At 56.9% G+C, this 26,947-nt stretch overlaps 1 protein-coding gene across 10 annotated transcripts; it reads right to left on the bottom strand.

Moving 5' to 3' along the window:
* Nucleotides 1–413: 413 nt before the first annotated feature.
* Nucleotides 414–23,411, bottom strand: SLC35E2B (solute carrier family 35 member E2B). 10 transcript variants are annotated; one of them, XM_057549316.1, is made up of 10 exons: nucleotides 22,695–22,967; nucleotides 19,698–19,935; nucleotides 16,882–17,081; nucleotides 11,451–11,853; nucleotides 11,228–11,363; nucleotides 10,894–11,021; nucleotides 9,138–9,258; nucleotides 7,694–7,747; nucleotides 7,328–7,400; nucleotides 414–4,514 (listed from the first exon to the last, which is right to left on the bottom strand). In XM_057549316.1, the coding sequence occupies exons 4-10, from the start codon at nucleotides 11,770–11,772 to the stop codon at nucleotides 3,945–3,947; spliced, it is 1,404 nt and encodes a 467-aa protein (XP_057405299.1). In that variant the 5' UTR covers nucleotides 11,773–11,853; nucleotides 16,882–17,081; nucleotides 19,698–19,935; nucleotides 22,695–22,967; the 3' UTR covers nucleotides 414–3,944. The 10 variants fall into 10 exon arrangements, with proteins under 10 accessions (XP_057405299.1, XP_007166300.2, XP_057405320.1 ...); XM_007166238.2 differs by lacking the exons at nucleotides 19,698–19,935; nucleotides 22,695–22,967 and adding an exon at nucleotides 23,188–23,411; XM_057549337.1 differs by lacking the exon at nucleotides 16,882–17,081 and having other exon boundaries at nucleotides 22,695–22,968.
* Between the last annotated feature and the right edge of the window lie 3,536 nt (nucleotides 23,412–26,947).

Below are 26,947 nucleotides of genomic sequence, written 5' to 3' on the forward strand. Positions count from 1 at the left end.
TGAGGTGCGGCCTCTAACCTGTTGAGGCTCTTAGAATGAAGTTCTCTTCCCTGGCTCCAGTTACTCTGCGGACCTTGGTGGTCACAGAAAACTGGCAGTTCAACCTCGAGAACCTCAGGAAAGAGAACGGTAAACGAATACCCACATTCACTGGACCTGAAATGGAAAATGTAGAAAAATGCGACAGGAAATTGGGGCACAGAAAGGGCGGTGGAATTGGAATTCTTTCTCTTCCCGGAAAGAAATGTTTACTTTCTGTATCCAAGCGCTTGTTTTGCTTCCTGAGTTTTTGGTGACGGGAAAAAACCATTTATTTTACTCCCTTCACGCTGAAAAGGGGTGAAGGCAATAAGAACCCACCCTTGTTCATTTCAGTAGCGCGAACGCTGGGGAGTTACACAAGGAAGAAAAAGTACACGCTGAACATTTATTTTACTTTTGCAGAACAAGAGTCCTAGATAGTTGCTACCATGGTGGCTTAATTTAGACAAAAATAACCAGGGGGCATCCACAGGATTCACTGTACAGCATCGATGTATTACCATAGCAGAATTAACAGTGACAATTATTTAACCACCATTTTCTAGAAAGAATTCATCTAATCACATAAATACTGAAATAGGTGAAATACAAAACACTATAGACATTTTGCACAACGTACTTTTAGTTCTCCGCAGTTTTGTTTGGTATAAAGCACATATAATTTGGTTCTGATATAGACAATTATTGATATAATTTTCAAGTTTTTCAGTGTGGGAAAGTCACTCTCACTGTGGCCCTCTGCAACGTGGTGCCCACAACACTGCCCTGGGCGGGTGCAGACACTACTCACACATCTGCAGTCTAGAAATAGCACATCAGCTGAATGCCAGTTTTCCTCTGATGAAAACTGGGGGGAAAAAAACCAAAAAAACCCAAAGACTTTGCCAATTAGAACAGTTTCCAACTCAGTTTGGACATCTAGGCATGGACCCAGTGGCCATCAAACTCAGAATCTCAGCCCTCAGGAGAAGAGGAGGAGATACTACAGAGACAGCAAACTGGAAGGTTTTGCACCCTGAGCTGCAGGGCGAGTAAGCCAAGCGATGGTCAGCACGACCTCATGACTCTGCTCTCGGCTCCTCAGCCGGGATAGAGAAATAGGCAGACTCTTCAGGGGAGCTGGGACGTTCTTATTTATAAACTAAGAAAACAAAGAGGTCCCAACCAGGGCATGCATGTGTTTTGGAAAAGAACAGAGCCCTGAGCACAATGTTGGTCAAAGGCAAAAAGAGAGGAGAGTTTCTACCTGTAATAACATCCTTGTTTAATTTTTCCAACCCAGGGGGACAGTGAAAATACTTTCAGGCATCAGGAAGCACAGCCCCTGGACAGATGTAAAAAGACATGTTGCATTTCTTTGATCCCCTCTGGCCCGTCTATAAATGACCATCCATGGGACAGTCAGCGCCGCACAGGAGGGAAAGCCCACCAGTTTGGGGAAAGTATTTCAAGGGCCGGTGACGAGCATGGCTCCATGTGGATGATATTCCTCGTGCAGCAATTTTTTACTGTTTGATTCACAAATTAAAGACACATTTTGGATTGTGCAAGAGTATTCTCAGCTTTCCAAGGCAGATGATTTTAATGCTGATATGCAGGAAATTATGACTATCAGAATTCTTTTTAAAAAAAGCCTTTTTTATGCCACTCAGTAGTGGAAATTTCCTTGAAAGCCAGAGATCTCTACATCTCTAAGTATCAATGTAAGTAAGCAGATGACCAGATGCAGAAGCCTGGTTCAAGCGTTTGTTTACAAAGGCACAGACAACGACCATAGACACAGGAGGAATGGACCCAATGTAACACACGACACCCAGTGTCAACACTGGTACGAGCACGCCTGCGATGGTTCAGTGAAAAGAACATCCTAAAAAACTACTAAACAAAGTTAATTAAAAAACGTGTCTGTACGGTTATTAAACAAATGCCATTGCCAGGCTGCGGGTTTTGACTCTCGGCGCAGGGCTGTCCCGGAAACGCCCAACATGTGGACGACTTAGGGGTGGAGATGCAGACAGAAAGCAGCTGCAGCACATGTTTTGTGGTCTCCCACCCGGGATGAGGAGAAGTCTCAAAAGCAGCTTTGCTAGAAATTGCCTCATTTACTAATAATTTAGGAAAATCTTTCTTGGTCCTAATATCTAGAAAATCAAAACAGGATGAGAGTGGAGGGAGGGGCACGTCCACGGGAGGCAGGGACCCAGGTCCCTAACAACACTTGGACACAGGCGGCTGGCACCTGACCACACTCAGATGACAGTCCGCCGTGGGCGACCACAGGTGTGCCCCTTCTGTTCACGTCTCACCATCAGCCGTGGGCACAGTGGCCACAGTCTGAGCAGAGGCAGCAGCCCCAGGGAAACGGCGCTTTCTCTCTGGTCCTCACAGATCAATGCACCAGCCGGCCACCCCAGCTACCGCCAAAGAATCCTCTTTAGTTTTGTTTTGGGGGGAAGCAGAAAAAAAGGAAAGGGATAAAACCTGGGAAAGTCACACGAGCAACCCCTGCACAGTGAAGGTGCGTGTGACCCGCCGTCCTCTGGAGCAGGAGGTCAGCTTCGTAAAAAGGTTGTTTGTAGTTTAAAAGGCCTCATTTTAATCCATCATCATTACAAGCTTTTTAAAGTTAGCAGAACTTAATGAGATGTAGTTATTGCTCTTTGTTTCCAAGAGATTTGCTCTCCAGGAGGGGCTATTTTATATTTTCCAGTTGAGAAGCCAACTGGAAAACCAGAGAAGCAATCAGGGAGCCCAGGCCCCGAACAGCTGGGACTGTTGCCTGAGACTCAGGGAACGATTTGTGCCTTCGGGTGGCCCTGTCTGCAGGCTGGCTGGAGATGGCCGGGTGGCCAGCCTGCGGCCCCGAGTAGGGCTGCACCTGACAAGCCCCAGAGCTCGAGCCTGGTGGGAGGGAGGGGGCTGCGTCCCGATCAGAAATCCCAATAGGCTGCGAGGCAAGGGGTGAAGCGAGGGGCAGAGCCTCAGCCCACCCCAGGCCTCAAACACCTGGCCGTCCGTCGGTCTGCTCTGGAGGAGGAGGGCCGGCCCGGGCCGCGGGTCTGACTGTGGTTTACCTGGCATACACGATGCGTTCCAAAAGCCACCTATGCCTGTGTTTCCTTTTAAAAACCTACACTGTCATTTTAAACGCAGCATAACAAAAACTGTACTGTCATTTTAAACGCACTGTCATTTTAAACGCAGCATAACAAAAACTGTAAATATTCCACACTCGTCCTGCTCATCATTCACGAGGGAAAATCCTCAAAGCCTCGTTGATGAGACAAGGCAAGGCTCCTGACCAGCTGAGTGGGGACGCGTGCTCCCCGGGGGCGCTCCGAACAGCCTGCCTCTCACCCAGGGGAGCAGAAGGGACAGGAGCCCCCTCCCTGAGCCAAACGCCGCGGGGCGCTGCCCGCAGCCTCGGGCTGGAAACCACGTCTGGGCCTCTGCGGACGCCCCAGCCACAGGTGAGGGCTGGACCTTCAGGAGGCGAGAAGCTCAGCGCAGCAGGCACGGAAAGGGGTGGGGCCGCCTTCGCTCCGCGAGTGACCTTCCCTAAGTGGTGCTGATGCGGGCAGCTCCGCCTCGGGCGGGAGGCAGGGAGGCCGGGAGGCCGGGGCCGGACACTCCATCCTCAGGAGCAGGGAACCCAGGTCTCTGCACCCCAGCTGTCCCCTCTCCGCTCTGTGCCCCGGTGCCGTGGCCTCCGTGTCTGGGCAGTGGGGCAGCCTGTCCGAGCCCAGCGGACAGACTCCCTGACGGCCGAGGAGCCGGACGTACCTCCGGTGGCCACCGATGGCTGGCGTGGGGAAGCGGGTTCTCTCCGCCGGCTACAAGCAGGGAGGGCGGCCGCTGGCACCTGGCTGCAGCCCCGGCTTCGCAGCTGTCCCCAGCGGTCGTCACCCACAGAGGAGTCGGGGCCTGGCCTGGCTGCAGGGGGTGCGCAGAGGCCGTCGGGAGGAGGTTCTCGCGTGGCTCGGCAACGGCTCAGTGGCAGCTGTGGTCTGCGCCCCAGGGGCTGACATCTGGGAGCCCGATTCGAGCTCCCCCAGCTCTGACCGAACGTCCCAGAAAAGAGCGGGAAAGGCTGCCCACCTGCACCTCCCACACCCGGACTGTGACCCGTGGAGCCGGAGGCCCCACGCCTGCCGTCCAGGGAGCGGGAGGGGCGAAGGGGGTGCCCCGCTGGCAAGGAGGGGCGTGGTGCGCGGCGCCCCTGAGGCTGCGGGGCTCAGTGGTGTGGCCGGGGGTCCGGGGGGAGCAGCGGCTCCGGGCTGCCATCCGGGGACTGGCTGGTGGCCGCAGCCAGGCTCTGCATGGCCTGCCGCTGCTGCTGCTTGGCCTTGTTGTAGAGCAGGACTCCGGCTGTCACCAGCACGGTGCCCACGGCTGACAGGCTGGTGACCCTGTTGCCGAAAACGATGACGCTGAGCCAGATGGACAGGGCATGCTTGACGGTGCTGGCGACACTGCGGGAGAGGACAGCGGGGAGGTCGGCGGGGGCCGAAGGCGTCGCCGCTAACCCCACTCTTTCGTGCTGGGGTCCTTCCTACTAGGAAAAAGGTCACCGAGAAGTAGCGACACTTCCAACAAAAAGCCGAGTCCCATCTTCACACTCAGCATTTTGCCTTATTTTGCTTCGTCCTTTTTTTGACGGAAATATTTCTAAGTAAATTATAGACATCATGACATTTGATCCCTCAGTGCTGCAGCGTGCTCTCCACAGAACGAGGAAGGTTCCTCTGAGAGCGCCTGAGAGAACCGATCATTAGGGAGAGGATCTGGGAAGTGACACAGCCCTGCTCCGCCACTGCTGGGACCTCATGAAGATAAAGTGAACACGACAGGGCTTGTCTCCTGGGCTGCCACTGCGGACAACTTAAACTTAATTTTTGTACTTTTCTACCTAAAGCTATTTTCTTTAAAAAGAACTGGTTTGGGGACCGTCCTCGTGGCCCAGTGGTTAAGACTCCGCACTTCCAATGCAGGGGGCCCAGGTTTGATCCCTGGTCGGGGAACTAGATCCCATATCCCGTACAGCAGCCAAAAAAAATATTTTTAATAAAATAAAAAGAACTGGTCTTCTGTTTTCTGCCTTTTTTTGAACTGTCACTAACAATCACTGAAAAACAAAGTTTCAGGGGTGTGTGGATATAATTCCTGGTCCTAAATGGAAACAGGACCGTATGACAGACTGTGACAGCGAGAGCTCTTCAGGAGACCTCAGCAATCAATCTGCCCTCGAGGGCCCTGCAGGCAGCTCCCCTCCGGGACTCGGGCAGAGGGCACGTGCACCCCAGGAGGCCCAAGGGCAGCGACGCACCTGCTGCCATCACTTCTGGGTACAGTTCCGCTCTCCAGTGAGAGTTCTGAAGTTAAAGGACAAAGGCCCGTTGGTCTCTACGACAACGTGACGGGCAGACCCGCTGACATCACTGCATGGATTTCCAGGCCTGCTGGCAACCTCTGCCGATTCCTTTCTATTTGTTACTGAAAAGGCTCCGGTGTCAAATCACACTTTCGCTAAGTCCGCCCACTTAGAGAGAAGCAGCCTGTGAGACCTGAGCTCAGTGCTAAGTTACCAGCAGGGAGCCGACGGCCACGTGTGGCTGCGCGAGTGTGAACTGATTAAAGTTAGAGAAACGTCAGGCGTTGGTTCCTCGTGGCACCTGGCACGCCGCAGGCGCTCAGGAGCACACGTGGCCTGCGGCTCCCACCCCGGGCGGCCCAGAAGCGGGACAATCCGTCGTCCCGGGAGATTCCACGGACAGTGCTGTTTCGGGCAGAAGTACACTCACACGACTCCAAGGGTTTCTGCTTCTGCACAGAATCCCAGTGCGGATTCCCCTAAAGATCTGCTTCCCAGACTTTCCTGTTCACGTTTCAAACGGCACCAATACAGAATGGCCTAGTAATTACGACCCGTGACCACAGCGATCGCTACATTTGTGATTCCACAAGCACGAACACCTCTTATAAAACGTCCAGATGGCGAGCGTTCCCCTCTGCACGTGACCTGGAGGCACTTCATCTCTTGGGAGGTGCGGTCCTTACCTGAAGGTCACGGGGGAGATCCTCCCCATGAGGGCATAGGCCGTGACGCTCTGCAGGTGGAACAGGACGCCGTCCGCCAGCAGCAGCAGCAGCACATCCTGGCTGTAGCGGAAGCTCCTCCCGCTCCTCCCGATCACCGGCAAGTCCTGCACCAGAGCCAGAGGGACGCCCGCGGTGCTGACACCCAGACCCCAGCCCAGGGTCCAGCCACACGCTGGAGCCCGGCCGTAGGACAGGACAGCCCAGTTCCACTTGTGTTAAAAAGAGAGGTCTGCGTAGACGCGCACCTGTGCTTCTGTAGGACTGACGGGATCCCACGACACGCGTGAGCACAGGAGCGTGTTTGTGCCCACGCAGACACGTCTGGGAAGCAGCTCCACTTGGAGCGGGCCTGGGAGGGGCTGGGGGACATACTGCTCTCTGTTTCATAAGCTTCTGTCCTGGGCCTTGTTCAACGGTGGTCACGATGTTTTTAAATAACAGTAGTAATAAAAAACAAGTGCGGGGGGGGGCTTCCATGGTGGCGCAGTGGTTAAGAATCCGCCTGCCAATGCAGGGGACACGGGTTCGAGCCCTGGTCCGGGAAGATCCCACATGCCGCAGAGCAACTAAGCCCGTGAGCCACAACTACTGAGCCTGTGCTCTAGAGCCCGCAAGCCACAGCTACTGAGCCCGTGCGCCACAACTACTGAGCCCACATGCTGCAACTACTGAGCCCGCACGCCTAGAGCCCGTGCTCCGCAACAAGAGAAGCCACCACAATGAGAAGCCCGCGCACCGCAACGAAGAGTAGCCCCTGCTCGCCGCAACTAGAGAAAGCCCGCGCGCAGCAACGAAGACCCAACACGGCCAAAAATAAATAAACAAACAAATAAATTAAAAAAAAAAAAACAAGTGCAGGAATTCCCTGGCGGTCCAGTGGTTAAAACTCGGCACTTTCACTGCCGTGGCCTGGGTTCAATCCCTGGTCGGGAAACTAAGGTCCCACAAGCCCTGAGGTGCGGCCAAAAAACAACAAAAAGTGCACCTAAAAACCCTCACAGCAAAGTTTCCGGGAACCGCTGGCTGCAGCTTGGCCCCCGTGGGCACCGGACCCACACAGGACCCGCACGGGTTTGCTTTGCTCAGTCCCCCCCACCCCCCTGGGCACGGGGCGGCCTCTGCGTGTTCAGCACGCCCGGCGCCCGGGGCTCGCCCCGACCTGGGAAGGCGCCAGCGCCGGACTCACCATGAAGAAGATCCAGGCCGGGACGAGCATGGCCACGGCTGCCGCGCTGGTGTAGAACTGCAGCTCCGCGGCCCTGCGGGGACAGGCGCCTGATCCTCTCCCCGCCTCGCCCCCGCCCTCGCCCTCCGCGGAGCCAGGGTGCCCCAGTTTATTTATCTCCTCCCAGATGATACGGACGGCCGGGCCTGACAGGCAACCCACCGGCCACGGGACGGTGACAGTCAGCCTCAAATGAGCCGCCCAAGGGGCAGATGGAAGCAGGTGGGGTTTTCTCCCAAGTTTCAACAAGGTTCTTTTAAAGGCACCATGAAACGGGAGGGGTCAGGGCACCGGGTGGTCTGGTCTCCATGGAGCAGTGACACTTACGAGAACCTGTATTTGTCTCCGCTGAGGAGCTTTTTGGAGAAAACGTTCTGCAAACTAGAATAAAGGAAAGAAGCGGTTACGAGAGGTCAGATGGCACCTCACACGGCCCTCCGGAAACGGGGACACACGGTAGCTCCTTGGGGATGGCCCTGGCGTCTGCTGTGAGCCGTGCTGAGCTGCCCCTTTCACAGATGGGTAACCTGAGGTCTCGGAGGCTGAGGACGTGCCTGAGGTTACCCAGCTCTGCTCGGCAGCGGCCACGGAACAGACAGTGTGAGCACAGGAAGACCCCGGGGAAAAAACAGAGACAAAACTGCTGGCCGGGGGGCTTCCCTGGTGGCGCAGTGGTTGAGAATCTGCCTGCTAATGCAGGGGACACGGGTTCGAGCCCTGGTCTGGGAAGATCCCACATGCCGCGGAGCAACTGGGCCCGTGAGCCACAACTGCTGAGCCTGCACGTCTGGAGCCTGTGCCCCGCGACGGGAGGGACCGCGATAGTGAGAGGCCCGCGCACCGTGATGAAGAGTGGTCCCTGCACCCCGATAAAGAGTGGCCCCCGCTTGCCGCAACTAGAGAAAGCCCTCGCACGAAACAAAGACCCAACACAGCTAAAAATAAATAAATAAATAAATAAATAAATAAAGTAGCTATTAAAAAAAAAAAAAAAGGAGATAGCCTGTGCAAGGGCGGGGATGGGGTGGGTAGGGCCAGCTCTCCAAGCACCGAGCAGAAGGGGAGAGTTGGAAAAAAAAAACCAAAAAACTGCTGGCCGGGAAGGCCTGCCGTGGCCCATGGGAAGACCAGACAGCGTCCAGCTTCCCTGGAACCAGAGGGCCCAGCACTCTGAAGAACGACACTGCTCCCTGGACACCGGGTGCACAGAAGCTCTGGCCAAGGGGACCTAAACCAGAGCAACGAGCCCGCTGCAGAGGTTTACAGGCCCTGGGCCCCTCCTAGGGGTTTACGCCGCAGGCCAGTCAGAAACCTAGAGGGAGACTCGTGTGAAGATGTTTCCTGCAGATTTAAGTCATGAGGTCTGGAGCGTCTGCAGGTGAGCGAGGAGGCTTCTGGAGACCATCCTGCGCTCGGAGTTAACAGGCGAGATGCAAACTATGACGTGAGCTGGACTGTGTTTCTGGGAAAGGCTGAAGGAAACACAGCAAAGTGTGAGAAATGAAATGAAAGGCGATTTTTCATTTGTACTCAGCTGTATTCTTCAAAGCCTCCAGATGGGCCTGTTTTTCTTTGGAAGTAACGGCAACAAGAAACCCTCGGATACCGTGTTGCTGCTGTTGCCTCTCTTCTCTCAGAAGCGGTGACGCTGAGAGCAGGCTGTGCACAGGTGCCAGCGAGATGGCTCAGCCGCCACTGGGGCGTGACACCCGTCCCCCCTCCCGCGGGACACGGAACCCCACGCGGCACGGGACGCGCCCCTCGGACTCACCAGTCCATGATGTTGGTGGACAAAGCAGCCGAAAACCCCAAGAAGTTGAAGCTCATCTCGGTGGCCGTGCACAGCGCCAGGCCGCCCATGACAGGGATGAGCGAGAGGTTGACCAGCAGCCCTGCGGAGCGACAGCACACAGGGGCCGCGCTGCAGTGCCTCGCAGTGGGCCGGGCTACCCCCCACCTCGCCCCAGGAGTGCTCTGCACGCTGACTTTGTTCGAGTCTTCTCGCTGGAGGGAAAATATAGCACATGCCTCCCGTCACCCGCTCCAGAGCCAGGCGCCAGGGACACGACAGCCAGAGCCACCAGCTCCAAGGCCTGCTCCCTGCACCCCACCCCCCGACCCCAAAGCCTCATCTGCAAAACGAGTAGGGTGAAGGGTGGTCTCCAGGGAAGGCTGGGAGAGGAGGGAGGCCCCAGACCCTCAGGGTGTCCGGCGCTCCTGCCTTCGTTCTGAAATCTAACCAACAGCCTTGACGTGAAGGTAAGGCTAAGTCCATTCGGTGCAACAGAAAATCACGTCATTTTGCACACCGGGCATCCAGCCTCATGTGGTACCTCTGCTTTGATTTCAGACACTGCATTTCATTTATCTTGAAATTCAAAGCAGACGAGGGGACAAGCCTCTCGTGTTCCGCAAAAAGGAGCAGAGGTGCAGCCCTCAGATGACCGTAGCCCCCGCCCCCGCCGAGGACAGCGCTGTCCACGCAGCAAACCCACAGGCCCGTGTGGCCTGAGGCCGAGAGCATCGGCATGGGAGGAGGCCTCTGCTGGATGGCGGACCTCACACAGGGGCCACGGCTGGGAGGCTGTCCAGGGGGCAGGCGCCTTCGTGGACTCGGGGCTCTGCCGGGGGTGCCCCACAGGGGGTCACTCCTCTGGGGACCCCAAACCTTGGGGTCCCTCAAGTCCTAGCACCTTCGTCATTCTCCAACGCCTCCCCAACAGACTTCTTTTTGCTAAATTTTATCAAGGTTTCCTAATTGTTCTCAGCAAGACAGCTGGTTTTCTACACACGTATCCGCCACAGCTGGAACCCAAAGTGTGGTGTTTTTAAGGCCTTGAGATAAATCCCTTCTGCGTGGTTAAGCTTGACGTGCAGTCAGGCTGTTTCCTGCCGAGTACGATCTCAGGAATTGCTTTTACACTTTGACTCGATTCTGTTTTACCGTCACCTAAGCGTTTGTGCGGCTCCGAGGGCACGTCTGCGAGAAGCTCAGCTGCGCCCTGTCCGTCCTCATCCTCCTCTCTCCCTCAGGCAGGTGCCGCCTTGTTTTACCTTCGTGTCATTTTCCCAGTTGAAGCAAACACGTGTCTCCCTCTGTGAGCGACCCCCACCCCCGGGGTCAAACACGACGTGTCATGTCCACGAGTCTGCCCTCTGCTTGTCTTCACGGAACCGCACTCTCTAAACGGTTGGCGGGAAAGTCAGGGACGTGCGTGCAGCTGGCAGCGCGTGCCCGCAGCCCAGGCTGGAGATTTGTCACAAGTCCCCTCTGCTGAGCTTCGGGGCGCCACAGTGGAGGGCAGGAGGGGGTGCGGAGGAGGGGCCGGGGTGCCTGGCAGATTCCTGGGACGGGCAATGGCACCGAGGTTACCTGCCTGTCACTCCTTCCCCCAGCTCCTACCATCCCCAGCCTCTGAGGCTAAGAAACGACCAGGAGGGAAGCGGAGGGAGCTGAGCTCCAGGGTGACGTGGGTGGGAGCGGCCCCCGGAGGAGCTGGCAGGCCCGGGCGCTGGGGGCTGCTCACCGGTGTGCTCCCCCAGGACGGTCCGGGACAGGATCACAGTGAAGATGGGAGCCGAGCTCTTCACCGTCTCAGCAAAGGACACCGCCACATTTTTCAGGCTGACCAGACCCAAAACCACTGTTGCAAACCTAAGACAGTCAACAGCGTCACAGGGATGAGTTGGTGCATCTGCAGCCACGGGGCAGACCTGGTAGGAGCCCAGAGGGTGCGCACGTCTGCCCCGCCCCCGCCCGGCCCCCTCCCTCCCAGGATTACCTGCTGGTAACGGTCAGCAGGGGAAGGTGTTTTACGTGTAAAAAACTCAGACCCTCAACCAGAAACGTTAGCTGCTTACCTCATGAGACCCACGAACAACATGGTCATGATGAAGTTGGGAGGGTAAGAAAGCCGGGTTTTGTGCTGATACAAACAGCAGGGAACAAATATTTTAACACAGCCGATGAGCGTGGTAGACAGCATCTGCACGGCCCCTGGAGGAGGAGACGGGGGCGCCAGCTAAGCAGAGGGCCTCCGCCCCGCCGGGAGCTCCATCCCACCGCCAGCGCCCGCCGGGGTACCTAGCATGCTGGGCTCCCCTTCCAGCAGGGACAGGATGTACTTGTTGAGAAACAGGGTGCAGAAGCTGAAGAAGAACCAGAGTGTGAGGTAGATGAGGGTGCGGGCACCCCACACGCCCAGGTCCGCCTCGATGACAGTCGTCTCGGTGACGGTGACCGTGAGCACCTGCTCGTCGGGGCCACCTTCGCTCTGGCCAAACGCGATCTTCTCACTCCGGTGGCCGAACACGGGGTCCCAGGCCAGGAGCGGCCGTCCCCCCGGCTTCTCACCGGGGCCCGGAGCCAGCTCTGCCAGGGCCGCGGGCTTAGCAGATGCCGACATCTCAGGGGCGGCGGGCAGCGCAGGGCAGGGACGCGGGGACGGAGGCAGCGGCCATGCGGGCGGCACTGGGCGGGGCACGGGCTGGAGTGGGAAGGAAAGGACGGCGTTGCGTGAGCGGCTAAGGTCCTGCCGAGTTTAATCACCCACTTAGAGTAACTTCAAGACGTAAACTCGGGGTCCTGGCCTTGTTTCCAGCCCCAAAGGAGCGGGCGCCCCGACGGCTCGGACTTCTCTTCCAATAAGTTTCTGAGACCAAAGCCTTTACCGGCCTCCATTCCCTCCCCACACACCTGACCCTCCAGCCAATCCCGGCCCGAACTCCTTCTACAGTACCTGCCAACCACTGCCTCTTCCAGCCCCGCCCCACCCCCGGGGCACCCTGCACACCCCAAGCGGCCGGCCCAGCCTCAAGCTGATCCTCCAGGCTGCCCTCCTGCAGCTCGGCTGAGGCCTGGGGTCTCCGCCCCCACCCCGGAAGCTGTCACAAGTGCTCCGCACCTTCCCACCCACCCTGGGACCAACCAGAGCCGCCGAGGAAGGGGCCCCCTCGCCCCGAGCTCTTCCCACCAGGCTGGCTCTCCCACGCCCTCACCCGACTTCTTAACATTTCATCCAGTGTTTTGAGGTGTCCTTTGTGGGAGGGTTGACCTGCCCCATCAGAGACTCTGAGTTTCTGTCCCTCCATCGGGTTTCGAGTTCCAACCCCTGCGTTCTTCCCGTTCTATTTGCTACCGTTTCAAACTGGCCTGTTTCTCTCAACTTTCGATTCCTTCTTTGCATCGTCTCTTTCACGGTCTAACCGTTCATCACCCAAGCCCTGACAGTACGACCCTCAGCCTCTCAGCGGGTCAGCTGCCGCTGGCTCGAGGGGGCTGTCCGCGTGCGCAGATCCTGGGCCGGGGGACCTCCTCCTGGGCTTGAGGACGGGCCTTGGAGCAGCGTGGGGACCACCTCGGCGGGTGCCCAGGAGAGGGTGCTGCTCCCTCAACAGGCCCACACCTGCTTGGCGCTCAGGCCTGCGGCCACGACTTCTCAGGAGAGACCCCGCGCTCCCTGAGATCACAGGCAAGGTCCAACCCGGTGTCCCCCGTTCGCTGGTGGGTGAGTGCTTCAAGTTCTGGCCCTTCTTCTTTTTTAATTTATTTTTTTGGCCACACTGCACAGCTTGTGGGATCTTAGTTCCCCGACCAGGGATTGAACCCGTGCCCTTGGTGGTGAAAGCGCCGAGTCCTAACCACTGGACCGCCGGGGAAGTCCCAGTTCTGGCTTTAAGCAGCGTCCCAGCGACAACCACCTGCCCAGCTCAGGAGCCCTGGCCACTCCTCCCCACTGACACCAAACCAGAGTTCCCAGCCCCCCGCCCCCGCCTCTAGGCAGCCAAGCTGGCTGCCTACGTCCTCGTCCCTCCGATGCTGACATTCGGGGGGCGCCCGTCGTGCTTTAACTTAACTTCCAGGCATGCGTGACCCAGACGGACTTGTGACTCCCCGACCACACCTGAAGCCAGGCTCCCGGCTGAGCTGCCCCCCGGCTCCCTGTGTCCACCCAGTGCTGTCGGTCACCCCACAAGCTCAGCAGCACCAGGTCCCAGGGGGCCCCCAGGCCTGACATGCACCCCGACCCTCGGGACACCAGGGCAGCTCCCCAAACGCACCCCAGACCACGACGGATGCACGTGGCCCGCCCGTGGGCCCCCACTGCCCCCGCAATACACACGAGCCCTTTGAGCCCTCCGGGCGCTGGCGGGGCCAGATCTCCGCTAACGCCCTGTCCCCCTTCCTCTTCCCAGCCCGGTCCCGCCGTCCTCTCTGGGCCACACCCTGCTGGGAGCTGTACCTCCGTGGGCTGGACCGGCCGTGGCCCAGCGGGGGTGTGGGGAGCCCGTGCAGCCCCCCAGCTGGGAACAGCGGCCCAGCTGCGGGCGGACGGAAAACACAGGAACAAAGCCCGTGCGTGGCTCGGGGTCCCCGAGAGCAGAGAGGTGGCGCCCCACCCCCGGGCCCCTGGCTGACCCCGTCTGGGTGCCCAGCCCTGCAGCCGGGCCCCCCCAGGACACAGCTCCCACCGGCCGCGGGGGCTCTGCCTCTCAAGGGAGCCCCCGTCAGGCCCACCGACGGCGCCAGGCCCCTCTCTTCAGGGACCCTGACCCGGGGTTTGTCACACAAGCCCCGCCGCCACCACTGAGGCTCCAAAGCCGAACCTGTTTGTGAGGTCATGCTCCAGAAGCCCCCGGGGAGGGTCCCATCGCCTTTCCTCTCTCTCGGCACAAAACGAGGCTGGAGGCAAGGTGCAGGCGCTTCCCCCCACGCTCTCCACTCGGTTTCCGTCTGGGAAACTCACAGCTTCCCGGGCAGCACCGCCAGCCGGGCCTCCGCCTCCTTCTCTGCAGCTCAAGGAGCTCCAGCCGGACGCCGGAGCTCCGCCGCCGAGTCCCGAGGCCCGGGGCACCCGCTCTCCTTCCTCAACAAGAAGCTGCTTTGAAACAAAGACGGGTCCGTGCAGTTCCACAGCCGCCGCTCACCTGGTGACGGTGCGGTATTTCACTGGATGAACAAGCCACAAGGGACTCATCCCCACTGCTGACCACACCGGGCCCCGGGCTGTCCGCCACGTCCGTCCTGTGCGGGTCGTTCCTCGCGTTTCTGCTGGGTCTCCGCCCAGGGGGCACCCACGACCCCCGAGGTCATCGTGCTGGGCTGTACTCTCAACCGCCCTGGAGGTTCTGCCCCGTCTGCCCCGAGGGTGGAGGGTGTTGGAAGCCTCTGAAGAAGCAGAATCCATCACACACACCCCCGCCCAACCAGCACACGAGGCTCCAGCGCCTCCGACTGTCCCAGGCCGAAAGCAGGTGGCAGCACAGATGCAAACAGATTCAGACCGTAACGGTGGGGATGGGACCTTTCAGGAGTCACCGCAAGTGACAGGGAACAACGTAAGAAAGAGTCAGCAGAGCCCATGGCCGGGGTGGCATGGGGACAGAGCGTCCGTCAGATGGGGTCAACGCGGCACTTTTTTGCCAGCAGCAGAACAAAAGCCAAACAAAACCTACGCGCCTGTCGACAGGGACGCAGACGGCAGCTGGTGGGGATGGACGCCCCCAGCGGGCAGAGGGAAGCCGCACATGGGCGACGGGCAAACCTTACAGCCGTCGGAAGTGCTGAGGCCGAGTCGCGGAAGGAGACACACGACACAGCGCCACCAGCAGCACTTAGGTGTGTCCAGACACGACGTGTCATTAGAAATAAAAGCACAAAAAGTGCTGTTAAGAGCAAAGAACTGGGAACTCAAGCTGGGGGTGGGTGGGCCTGGGACGGGGGACGCAAGCGGGCAAGCGTGGCAGGCATCGCGCTGTTTGCTAGGCTGTTCCGAAAGCTGAGGATTTATACATGAAAAAGAGCCAGCCAGCACCTGGGGAGACAGATGCCTCTTCAGACCAGAGCCTCCCTGACCGTCTGCCCTTGGTGACCTGGTCTCACGTGGCGCCAGGAGCTTTCTGTGTCCTGCCGCAGGTCCCGGACTGGAAGGCAGCAGGCGCTCCGTCACAGACCAGCACTACTGTCCGCTGCGTCCAGAGCAGTGCCCAGGGAGCCCAGGACGGATGCTCAGGCTCCCTCCAGCGCGTGACCTCTTCCTGACCATCGACACCCCACAAGCAGCCCACCCAACCTGGTGACCGAGGACGCGACAGCCAAGGGACAGGCAAACCCCCCGCTTTCACGTGCAGCAGGAGGGGTCGGCAACCTCCGTGTGTGTAGCTTCCGGAAGGAGTCCAAATGCCTCTGGAGTCAGAACAAGGGCTTTGAATGTCTTAAAAAATGAAATCACGGGAATTCCCTGGCGGTCCAGTGGTTGGGACTCGGCACTTTCACTGCAGTGGCCCGGGGTTCAATCCCTGGTCGGGGAACTAAGATCCCACAAGCCATGTGGCCCAGCCCCAAAACAAACAAACAAACAAATGAAATCAACTTCGGAATGGACGGTCCTGTCTTGTTCCTTCTTGACAAGACTCACTAAGTCATACCAGGATTCCTAGTTGTTTGCTTGCTTTTGCTTTGTCAGGCGATGGGGGTCTGAGGCCTGGAGGGCTCCTCCAGCGGCTCCGGGGGTGGGGCTGGGGGGCTGGAATAAGGAGCGGCCACTACAGAGAAGCAGCCAAGACCAGGCAGGGAACGAGGCCCCTGGGCTGTGATGGAAGCCGAGGCGGCAGGGAAAGCAGAGACCCGGGCGGGTGGCCCTCCAGGCCGGACGCCAGAAGAGCCTTCTCTGGGGAATTCAACAGGCACAGGATAGACCTTGAGGAGAGAAATCAGGGCCCCAAGGAGAGGCCTGGACAGAGAAAGCAGCTGAGCAGCCCCGAGCTTCTGGTCACCCTTCAGTGCCCTGGGGGCTGAGCCAAGGCAGGAGACGGGCAGGGGGAGCCGAGTGCCCACCGGCAAGCAGGACGTGCTGCTTTAAAAGTCACCAGAACAGGGTCCCTGGGGATCAAGATCAGGCTGGCAGAAGTGGAAATCTCACCAGGGGCCCGGGCTCCCAAGAAGATCCGACTCAGGACAGGACTTGACGTGGAGGCTCCGAAGACCCCCAGAAGCACACAGGGGGCTCGAGGTGGCGGGCATCAAGGATGCGGCCACCAAGGTGACCTGGGGTCCTGCTTCTGGACACAGCTCACAAGGGCCAAAGAGGCCCCAGCCACGGCCCGGCCACCAGAAGGAGAGGCAAGGCGCCCTGGAGAAAAGCTTCCACGACTCAGCCTGAGGACAGGTGAGGATCAAAGATCAGAGACCACCTGGCCGGCAGGCTGCCAGTGGGGGAGGAGCAGCCTCCTGGCTGCTCCAGGAGGGACAGATGGACGGGATGGAGTCGTGCAGACAAACAGACGAAGAAACTGTCAGGAATAAATCAGCGGGATGAAAAAGTGGCAAGTCTAGGGAGGAAACGTCCCACTGCTGAATGAAACCACGGTGTCCTCCGACTATTTCCCTGCAAGGCGCTAACTGGTGACCAGGGTCAATCACAGCTTCACCCCCGAGAAACGAGCGGACGCCCCTCCGTGGAGCCACCAAAGGGGGAACCACCAGGAATGAGACAGAGACACCACGTCTCCCTGACCTGAGGCGCTGAACCCGGCACCGCTGCAGTTCCCCTGCCACAAGTGCAGGTCTGACGGTGAGAAAATGCAGGTGTCGAAAGCCGAGGAGAGGAGGATGGACGGCAGAGGCTGAGCACCAGGCCAGGGGCTGCGGATCATCACGGCATCCACAACGCACAGATCCTGCCAACGCCACGCACCTTTTCAACGTTCACACCCTCTGGAACCAAAAATGATCAAATCAATAACATCTCTAAACCCAAAAATCTCTAACGTGCAATACAGACAGAACTACCCGGACCAAACCACAACTCGGGTGAGTGACATCATCCCACTGAAGAGCGAAGGACAGGAAGCCAGCCAGTAACCGTGCCAGCGGCGCTGAGAACACGCGCAGGCGCCAGACGACACCCCAGGCAGGCGCTGGGCCCGGGGCGGCTTCGCGGAGTCTGGGTGGGAGCTCGAGGTGGGGCAGACAAGGGTGTGCGCTGCGCGGAAGGAGGGGTGGCCGCAGGGGCAGACGGGGCCGCAGGACGCCTGTGCACGCCGCTGCCCCCCCCCGGGAGGCCTGGAGGCAGGGACGCCCCCAGCAGCACAGCCGGCTCCTAAGCCTCATTCTCTGCTGGGCCGAACCAGCCTCCTTGGAGGAACGGCTGATTCCAGGGCTAGGGCAGGAGCTGGGCCAGAAGGAGAGGGAGGGCTCCTAGGGCGACGGGGACTCATCAGAAGGACACAGGGGCCAGCATGAGGGACGCAGTTTGAGAGAGAAAGTAAATAATAGCAAAGGGTTAGAAGCCACGCATCCACCATGATCACTAAACGGGGAAAGGAGAAAGCTCGTCCTTCTGGTACAAAGTCAGATGACTGATGCAATTAGAAAATCTCCGTTTGGCGACCATGCCCATGATCACACTAACAATCGACTCAGGCTGGGTGAAAGTTTAGAAATAACAGAATATTTAGTCTCAAAGTGTATCCCTACAAGGTACGTGTTAATTACAAAGGGCACTCGACGGAGGTACAAAGGGGAGAAGACAGGAAACTTCCTTGAAGAAGGAGGAGAAAGGGGAGGCGCCTATCCAGATAGGAGGATTCCAGGTCACGTGCTGTATCGGCACAGAAACAAGTAAACAAATTGGAACGGAGGCCCAGAGACTCCGCACAAGCAGAATTCTGATCCAAGACAGAGCGGGGTTGTGGCTCGTTGGAGAAGGGAGGCCACTGTCACTGATACTAGGATGGCCGTTATCCACACCAGAGAAAAGAAACTGGACCCTGATCTCACAATTCTAGACAAAATAAGAACAATTAGCAACATCCACAGAGCACTTCCTAGGAACCAGGTAGGGTCTGACCGAGCATTTCACACATATTAACTCAATGAATCTTCACAACAACCCTTGCGGAGGGACGCTGTCACCCGTGTGAGACACATGAAGTGGGGAAACGGCCTCTGGCCACAGTTCAGGGCTTGAGCCTGGGCAGCCTGGCTGTGAAATGCAGCTGTGTAAACCCTCACGTTTAGAGGAGAATGTAAGAGAATATTTTCCTGATCCTGGTATAGGAAAAGAGTGTCTTTTTTTTTTCTGGCCGCACCACACAGCTTGCGGGATCTTAGTTCCCTGACCAGGGATTGAACCCAGGCCCCAGCAGTGAAAGTGCCGAGTCCTGACCACTGGACTGCCAGCGAATTCCTGGAAAAGAGTATCTTAAACCAATCCCCAAAAGCAATCCCCATAAAAGAAAATATAAATAAAACAGACTATGTTGGCTAAACTAAGAGCTTTTGTGCCATCAAAACGCACTATAACGTATTGTAACATTAACACACTAAATGACAAAGCGACAACCTGGAGGAGACAGTTATGACGTGACAAAGGAGAGGGAACGAATTCCTACAACTTAATAGGAAATGTGGGCAAAAACACCAGCGCAGGAGAGCGTTTCCAAACGGCCGATAAGCACAAGAGAGGACGCGTATCAGCTCTCCAGCGCCGTGTGACGCAGCACCGCACACCGGGCAGCGCAGAGCAACAACACACCTACGACCCCGCAAGCTTCTGTGGTTGGGACTCTGGCAGCAGCTGTGCTGGGCAGTTGGCCATCACGATGGCCGAGGCCTCACCCGAAGGCCGGGGCGCCTGCTTCCAAGCCCACACGCGCAGCTCCCGGCCAGCTGTTGGGGGAAGACCCCTCCGCGGGGCTGCCCGCAGTGGGCACCTGGCCTGCACTGGAACGAGCTGGCGGCTGAGAGAAAGCGCCCGAGGAGGCCCGAGTCTTTTTGTAACCTCGTCCACTTCTCGTTTGCTGGTTTGCTGTTCGGCGCTCATTAGAAGGCCGGCCTCGAGGGGAGGGGCTACAGAGGGTGAGAATGCGGGGAGGCAGGGTCACGTCCGACCACGGGGGTCGACTTCACCAGCGGTCAGGGAGCTGGACACACCACCCACCCCCACTGCCAAAAACCATCAGGTCTAACAACACCCAGAGCTGCTGTAAGGTGTGGATCCAGAGGCCCCCAGACACGGCTACGGGGCGGCTGGTACGAGCACTTGCGGAAATGGTGTGGCAGCCTCTTGCGAGCTACACACCTGCGCATGCTACACATCAGCACTTCCTATCTCGAGGTTCCCCCAGAGAAGTCCTGCGAGAGCGTCCAGAGCCGGACTGCCCATCACGACGGCTGGGAAGCGCGACCGTCCACCCGTCGGAGAATGAACGTGTGCTGTGGACTTGGCCCAGGAGTGAGGACGAGAAACGCCCAGCAATAGCCACGGCTGACGGCCGGCCAGGTCCTCTCTGCCCGGATGGTGGGCGAGCACGTGACAGCAGCACTTACCACTGGTCACCGGCCACAGCGCCGATCCTGAGCAGAAGCCCCACGCGGCTGTGCTGGGCATCGCACGTGGAGGCCGGGAGCAGCCGGGGGTCAGCGGCCCAGAGCCCAGCAGGTCCGGCTCACCCAGCCCTGCCGAGACCCCAGCTGCCCTCCCCAGCTCCGGCTCGTGTTTCCACCGCCCATTCTTCTTTCTCAGCCCCCGTGACTCAAGGTGCCTCCACGAGAAGCAATCCTCATCCTGCGAAAGACCGAAGGTCAGCGGCCCCAATCCGACAACGAAAAACTGACCCCACCTTCCAGGTCAGCCTGGAAACAGGGCAGACCGGGCTGAACGCAGGGCTTGTGGGGCACTGCTCCCCACCCAGGCCCCTGGTGACAAAGGTCTGATTTGTCACTCTCTCAGATTATAGCACAACTAACAAGAACTGAAACGTAGCCTTTTCCACCCAGCACGGAGTAGGGGGCTCACGAGGCCAGGGTTGACTCTTAACTTTACTCCTGCCCAGAGCTGTCCTCAGAAGAGGGTGCACACGTGGGACTGAAAGGAAACCAGGTCAGCGACACGTAGCGAGAAGCACACCTGTGACACCTCTGTCACGTGCAGGCGCTGAGTCCCCTCCCACGGCTGAATGGCCCAGCCTCCGCCAGCCCTGCAGCGAGGGCTCACGACCCGCGGGGAGGGTGCCTGGCTCTGAAACGGCGGGGGGGGGGGCCAGGACCACCATGGCACATTCGCCACCGAAGGGAAGTTTGCGTGGAGGTTAGTGAAAATAAAGATGTCAACTTTCCCATCCAATTCTGCAGACCCTTAAATTCTAGGGCCTGTCAGCCTGAGGTCAAGAGTCCCTGTTCTCCAACAAACAACTCAAGATGTTCTCAAATGCCTGGTGAGGAAATCTAGGTTGGTTCAAATTGTCAGCAGGGCAGTTTAGATAAGATGTATTGAATGTCTACAAATTTTATACACTAATTCAGAAATTCCACCTCTAGGGATTTATCCTAAAGAAATAATCCAACAAAGGCCCAAGACTGTACATACAAGGATGTTCAAAAGCTTTGTTTTTAAGACTGAGAAGCTGACACTAGCGAAGTGTCAGATAAGAAATCTGTAACAAACCCTGTCACATAATGGGACACTGTAGCCCTGCAAGTTTTGACAAAAATAGATTTGTCATAGATTAAGTGAGAGCAGAGTTACAAGCCCTCTGCACAGTATGTTCCCGTTTAAAAAGTACAAATGGGGCTTCCCTGGTGGTGCAGTGGTTGAGAATCTGCCTGCCAATGCAGGGGACACGGGTTCGAGCCCTGGTCTGGGAAGATCCCACATGCCTCGGAGCAACTAGGCTCGTGAGCCACAACTACTGAGCGTGCGCGTCTGGAGCCTGTGCTCTGCAACGGGAGAAGCCACGATAGTGAGAGGCCCGCGCACCGCGATGAAGAGTGGACCCCACTTGCCACAACTAGAGAAAGCCCTGGCACAGAAACGAAGACCCAACACAGCCAAAAATAAAATAAATAAATTAATTAATTAAAATACTTATTAAAAAAAATAAATAAAAATAAATTAAAAAAAAAAAAGTACAAATGGTTCAGAAGAACACAGGCGAAGTTACCAACTGTGGTCAGCTCTGGGAGCCGAATCTCAGGTCCTCCAAATTTTTTTTTGCGTTTTGGCTCCTCTTCATTTTCTAATTTATGTGCACTGAAAATGGATTTCTTAACAACAAGGACCTGTATATAGCACAGGGAACTACAATCAATATCTTGTAATAACCTGTAATGGAATGGAAAAGAATCTGAAAAAGAATGTGTGTGTATATGTATAACTGAATCACTATGCTGTACACCAGAAACTAACACAACATTGTAAATCAACTGTACTTCAATTAAAAAAAAAACTGTAAAAATAAAGTGGACTTCTTTAATGTAAAAACTTTCCTATTCCCTCCCTTAATGTTCCTTTTCATGCTGTTTAATACTGTTTTATTCTGCTTTACAATGTTACTTACAAGTTTAAAGATTTTTGGTAAAGTACATTGCACTCTACTAAAAAACAAAGAACTTTAAGCCACTAAACAAAGAGTCTGCCTCTAAATAGTTTTTTTTTTTTTTTTCCTCTTTTTTTTTACAGCAGCGGTAGGTGAGCAAGGTTCTCAAGGCTTCAGAAGATGAGCTTGGGGCGGTGGGGCGGGGGCACTGCCTGGACCCCACAGGCCCCGTAAAACCTGCTACAGGAAAGTCACCGGAGGACTACAGTGAAGGCTTAGCTCTGGGCCTGACTGGGAGTGTCCCACCCCAATTTACAAAGTAACAGTCCGCTAGGACCAGCGCCCCGCAGGATGTTAGTTATTATATAATTTCCAGTTTTCTAAAATCCTGCGTAGAAAGACACCAACTGCAATGAATTTGCGGGCGATCGCGCCCTTTGGTTCCGGATTGGACGGAGCATCTTTACCCGGTTCTTTCGGAAGCGGTTGCACCTGCCGCTCCGAGGCCATGCCCACCTCGGGGGTGCATCGGTGGGGGGGGGGCTAAAACGCAAGGACCCCCGACCCTATGTCGCCCCTCCCGCCTCTGACAGCCCACCCCCACGACACGGGCCTGGCTCCCCCCACCCGCTCCGGAGACCCCCAAGCCCCGCCACACCCGTGCCCCGCCGCCCCGCCTCAGGCGCCGTGCGGACCCGGGACGGGAACGCGGCGCCGGCCGTGGAGGCCTGGGGTCCGAGCGGACGCCTGCTAGGCGGGGCGGGAACTCCATGTGGTCGTCGCTGAAGGAGCGGACCGGTCGTGAAGGCGCGAGGGACGGTGCCCCCCGGCGGCGTCGGACGCCCGGGCGCGCGCGTGCCAAGGCCCTGGGGTGGCCCAGCGGCCGCGCCCGCAGAGGGTCCGAGGGCTGGGGAAGGGAGGCGGCTGGTGGGGGGGACTTCGGCCCAGACGCAAAGGGCGATCCCCGCAGGCGACCCACCCCGCCAGCTTAATTCTGCGCTTCACCCACCGAGAAGCCCCCGAGCCAGACGCCGCGCGGGCCCCGCAGCCTCGGGGACGTGTACCGGGCCCCGCAGCCGCATCCGGGCGGGGTTTCCGCGCTCCGGGTCGGAGGACGCGGTCACCCGGGGCCCCGCCGCCCCCGCCTCCACACGGCGACCCGCCCACGTCCCGGCGACGGCGGCTCCCCGCGCGAAATCCTGCGGGTCGGGCCCGGTGGGCGGGCCCCAAACAGACACCCCCCCCACCCCCGTCCCTGCGGGCGGTGGGGCGGGGACGGGGGCGGGGCGAAGCGGGGCGGAAGTGCCACTACCGGCCCCGGAAGCCATGAGCTGGAAGTGACGCGCCTGAAGCCCGCCACAGCTCCCCGCTGTCCCGCGGATTCGTTCCGCAGCGTCCTGAGCGTCTGGGCTTCTCGGCCGCCGCTGCTGAGCCGGTGGAGGGGCCGCGCTGCTAGGCGATTCCCCCCCGCTGTCGTCCCCTTGGCACCCTCTTGGCCGTACCACTTCAGCCCAGGCGGGGGTGGTTATCCTGCGTGACGGCGACCCCCATGGTCAGCCCCTTGGCACCCTTCGGGCCGTACCACCTCAGCCCAGTCGGGGGTGGTGCTGCTGGGCGATCCCCGTGGTCATCCCCTTGGCACTCTCCGGGCCGTTCCACTTCAGCCCAGTCGGGGGTGGGGCGAAGGCGACCCCCGCAGCTTTGGTACCTTCCGGGCCGTACCACCTCGGCTGGCGCCCCTCGCGGTTTTCCCCCTTGGCACCTTCCGGGCTGTACCACCTCCGCCCAGATGGGGGGTGATGGCGCCCCCTTGCGGTATCCTCTGGCGTACCACTTTAGCCCAGACGGCGACCCCCGCCGTCCTCCCCTTGGTACCTTCCGGGCCGTACCACCGCGGCCCGGGAGGGGCGACCAGTTCGTGGACCTATAAGCCCCTCAGGGGCCGCCCTCCGAGTTTTCGTTTCAAGGGACAGAAATTCCAGCCTCAACACGCCTCCTTGAGAAGAGGAAAGACAGAGGGAGTGTCTGTCTTCCCAGCATCCTAGCATCGGAGGAGCTCTAGGGGTACCTGGAGCCCGAGGCCACGCCCCTGGCGAGGGCGCTGATTGGCCAAGCTGTGGGGAGCTCGGCCTGGGGGCGTGACCTCGGCCCAGGTGAGCGGCGGGCTGCAGGTGTGATCATCCTGCAGCGGGGCACCTGCCCAGACCGGTTCTCCTCCCTACTTACTTTTTAACATAATTTTCAGGAGCAAGGGTACAGCTAATGGGCTCTTTTTTGGTTTTTTTTGTATATGTATCTCTTCCTGCTTCTCTTTCAACTACAGATTCACATATTACCTCTCTGTCTTTCTGTGGTGATTTAATTATCGGGAGAGAGGAAATCTCAGAATGTTAGTGTTAATTGTTTTCTTTTTTAAATTGAAGTATAGTTGGTGTGCAATATCATATGTTACAGGTGTGCAATATAATGATTCACAATTTTTAAAGGTTATGCTCCATTTATAGTTCCTATAAAATATAGCCTATATTCCCTGTGTTGTGCAATATGTCCTTGTAGCTTATTTTATTTTTAATTTTTAATTTTTTAATTTAATTTAATTTTTTTATAGAGCAGGATCTTATTAGTTATCCATTTTATACATATTAGTGTATATATGTCAATCCCAATCTCCCAACTCATCACACCACCCCCCCCGCCCCTTTCCCCCCTTGGTGTCCATATGTTTGTTCTCCACATCTCTGTCTCAATTTCTGCCCTGCAAACCGGTTCATCTGTACCATTTTTCTAGGTTCCACATATATGCGTTAATATACGATATTTGTTTTTCTCTTTCTGACTTACTTCACTCTGTATGACAGTCTCTAGATCCATCCACGTCCCAGCAAATGACCCAATTTCGTTCCTTTTTATGGCTGAGTAATATTCCATTGTATATATGTACCACATCTTCTTTATCCATTCGTCTGTTGATGGGCATTTAGGTTGCTTCCATGACCTGGCTATTGTAAATAGTGCTGCAATGAACATTGGGGTGCATGTGTCTTTTTGAATTATGGTTTTCTCTAGGTATATGCCCGGGAGTGGGATTGCTGGGTCATATGTTAATTTTATTTTTAGTTTTTTAAGGAACCTCCATACTGTTCTCAATAGTGGCTGTATCAATTTACGTTCCCACCAACAGAGCAAGAGGGTTCCCTTTTCTCCACACCCTCTCCAGCATTTGTTGTTTGTACGTTTTCTGATAATGCCCATTCTAACTGGTGTGAGGTGATATTTTCAGGAGCAAGGGTACAGCTAATGGGCTCTTAAAGCCCACTTTTTGGTCAAACTTTCACATATTTTTCTTCACATTATTTTAATAATTTTATTTTTTATTTTTATTATTATTATTTTTTTTAATTTTTGGCTGCGTTGGGTCTTTGTTGCTGCGCGCGGGCTTTCTCTAGTTGCGGCGAGCAGGGGCCACTCTTCGTTGTGGTGCGCGGGCTTCTCATTGCAGTGGCTTCTCTTGTGCGTGGGCTTCAGCAGTTGTGGCTCACGGGCTCTAGAGTGCAGGCTCAGTAGTTGTGGCGCACGGGCTTAGTTGCTCTGCGGCATGTGGGATCTTCCCGGACCAGGGCTCAAACCCACGTCCCCTGCATTGGCAGGCGGATTCTTAACCACTGCACCACTAGGGAAGTCCCTCTTCACATTATTTTAAAATTAATAACATTTCTCCTTTAGATCTTGGCCAGAGGGTCAGTCAGTTAATTAACGGTGGTGTCTGCCCACCCCTGGGCGCGCACAGGCGGGGCTGGGGCCACGAGCTGCAGTGCAGTGAGTTACTTGTGGTGATCAGTGAGTTACTTGTAGTCAAGTAATTTCAAAAGGAAATGTATAAAAAGTATCAAAAACTTTATAGCACGGCTTCCCTGGTGGCACAGTGGTTAAGAATCCACCTTGCAATGCAGGGGACATGGGTTTTAGCCCTGGTCCGGGAAGATCCCACATGCTGCGGAGCAACTAAGCCCGTGCACCACAGCTACTGCGCCTGAGCTCTAGAGCCCGCGAGCCACAGCTACTGAAGCCTGCACGCCTAGAGCCCATGCTTCGCAACAAGAGAAACCACTGCAATGAGAAGCCCGCGCACCCCAATGAAGAGTAGCCCCCGCTCGCCGCAACTAGAGAAAGCCCACGCGCAGCAACGAAGACCCAACGCAGCCAAAAATAAATACATAAAATAAATAAATTTAAAAAAGAAACTTTTATAGCAGAATCTTTCTTACATTTTATCTGAGACAGTGCGTTTTAACAATTCTGAAATGATGTCAGGGGAACCTAGGCGCCTTCCCCTCCTGGACCAGGCACCCCAGCATGGAGGACAGTTTGACCCAGGCCTCCAGCCACTGCCCGAGGAAGCCTTTGCTCCATGGTCACACTCCCAGAGTTTGTATCCTGCCCCTTTTTCTTTGTCCTGTTAACAGTTGTTCACCGAAAACGATAAAACAGCCAGTTACTTTACCAGCAAAACGGGTTGGTTTGGCAGCAGCAAAGAAGTGAAGTTCAGGACAGGCAGCTATGGTGAACCACAAGCAAGTCTGGTGAAGCAGAGGAGAAGGGCAAGTTGTTATAAACAGTCTACTGGAGGAACTGGGAGGCATGTGGTGGCTTTTCATTGGCTGAGAGGCCGCCAGGCGGGGGGACATCGTCCTTCCTCCTGCTGGTGGCAGTGAAGTATCTGCTTCTGGCCGCAGATGCAAGGGACTCTCTGCCTGCTGGGATCTGTGTTGAGGCCCAGGGGCACCTGCCTGAGAGCTTCCCCTTCTGGCCTCCCGACTGCATTTTAGTTGAGGTTCCCCTTTATTAATTTTCACATAATTCTTCTCTAAACACCGCAGGAGACACTGCTGCAGGTAGCGGGTCGTTTCACCGCTGGGCTGTGTCTGACTTCCAGTATCAGGGAAGGGGTCTGAGTGGTTTTACCTGCATTTGCTGGAGTTTCCACTTCTTCCTTTGACTGGATTCCAAGCAGCAGAATTTGGGGTTGAAAGACTTTAGACCGGCCAGGATTCTTCACACCCTTGTCAGCTTCAAATGTGACCATTTCAGCCTCTTTGCTGATTTGCACATTAGACACAAATCTGTTAGGAAGCGGCTCTCGTGAAGGAGCCCCGCACCGGCCAGCCTGCCTCTCCCTGTGGCATCTGCCGGCCTCTCCCAGTCCAGCCCCTCGGCGCCCGGCCCCCTTCTCACAGGCTTAGTCTGCACCTGGGCCATGGTCTG

Source organism: Balaenoptera acutorostrata, chromosome 1, assembly GCF_949987535.1.
Source record: "Balaenoptera acutorostrata chromosome 1, mBalAcu1.1, whole genome shotgun sequence".
NCBI classification, from domain to species: Eukaryota; Metazoa; Chordata; class Mammalia; order Artiodactyla; family Balaenopteridae; genus Balaenoptera; species Balaenoptera acutorostrata.

Excerpts from the sequence above, each read along its gene's own strand:
- SLC35E2B (XM_057549321.1), bottom strand. The coding sequence starts at position 11,772 with ATGTCGGCATCTGCTAAGCCCGCGGCCCTGGCAGAGCTGGCTCCGGGC. Across the intron at positions 9,259-10,893 it reads CGTCCTGGGGGAGCACACCG|GGCTGCTGGTCAACCTCTCG; the intron begins GTGAGCAGCCCC and ends GTCGCTCCGCAG. Across the intron at positions 7,748-9,137 it reads TCCACCAACATCATGGACTG|TTTGCAGAACGTTTTCTCCA; the intron begins GTGAGTCCGAGG and ends CCTTTATTCTAG.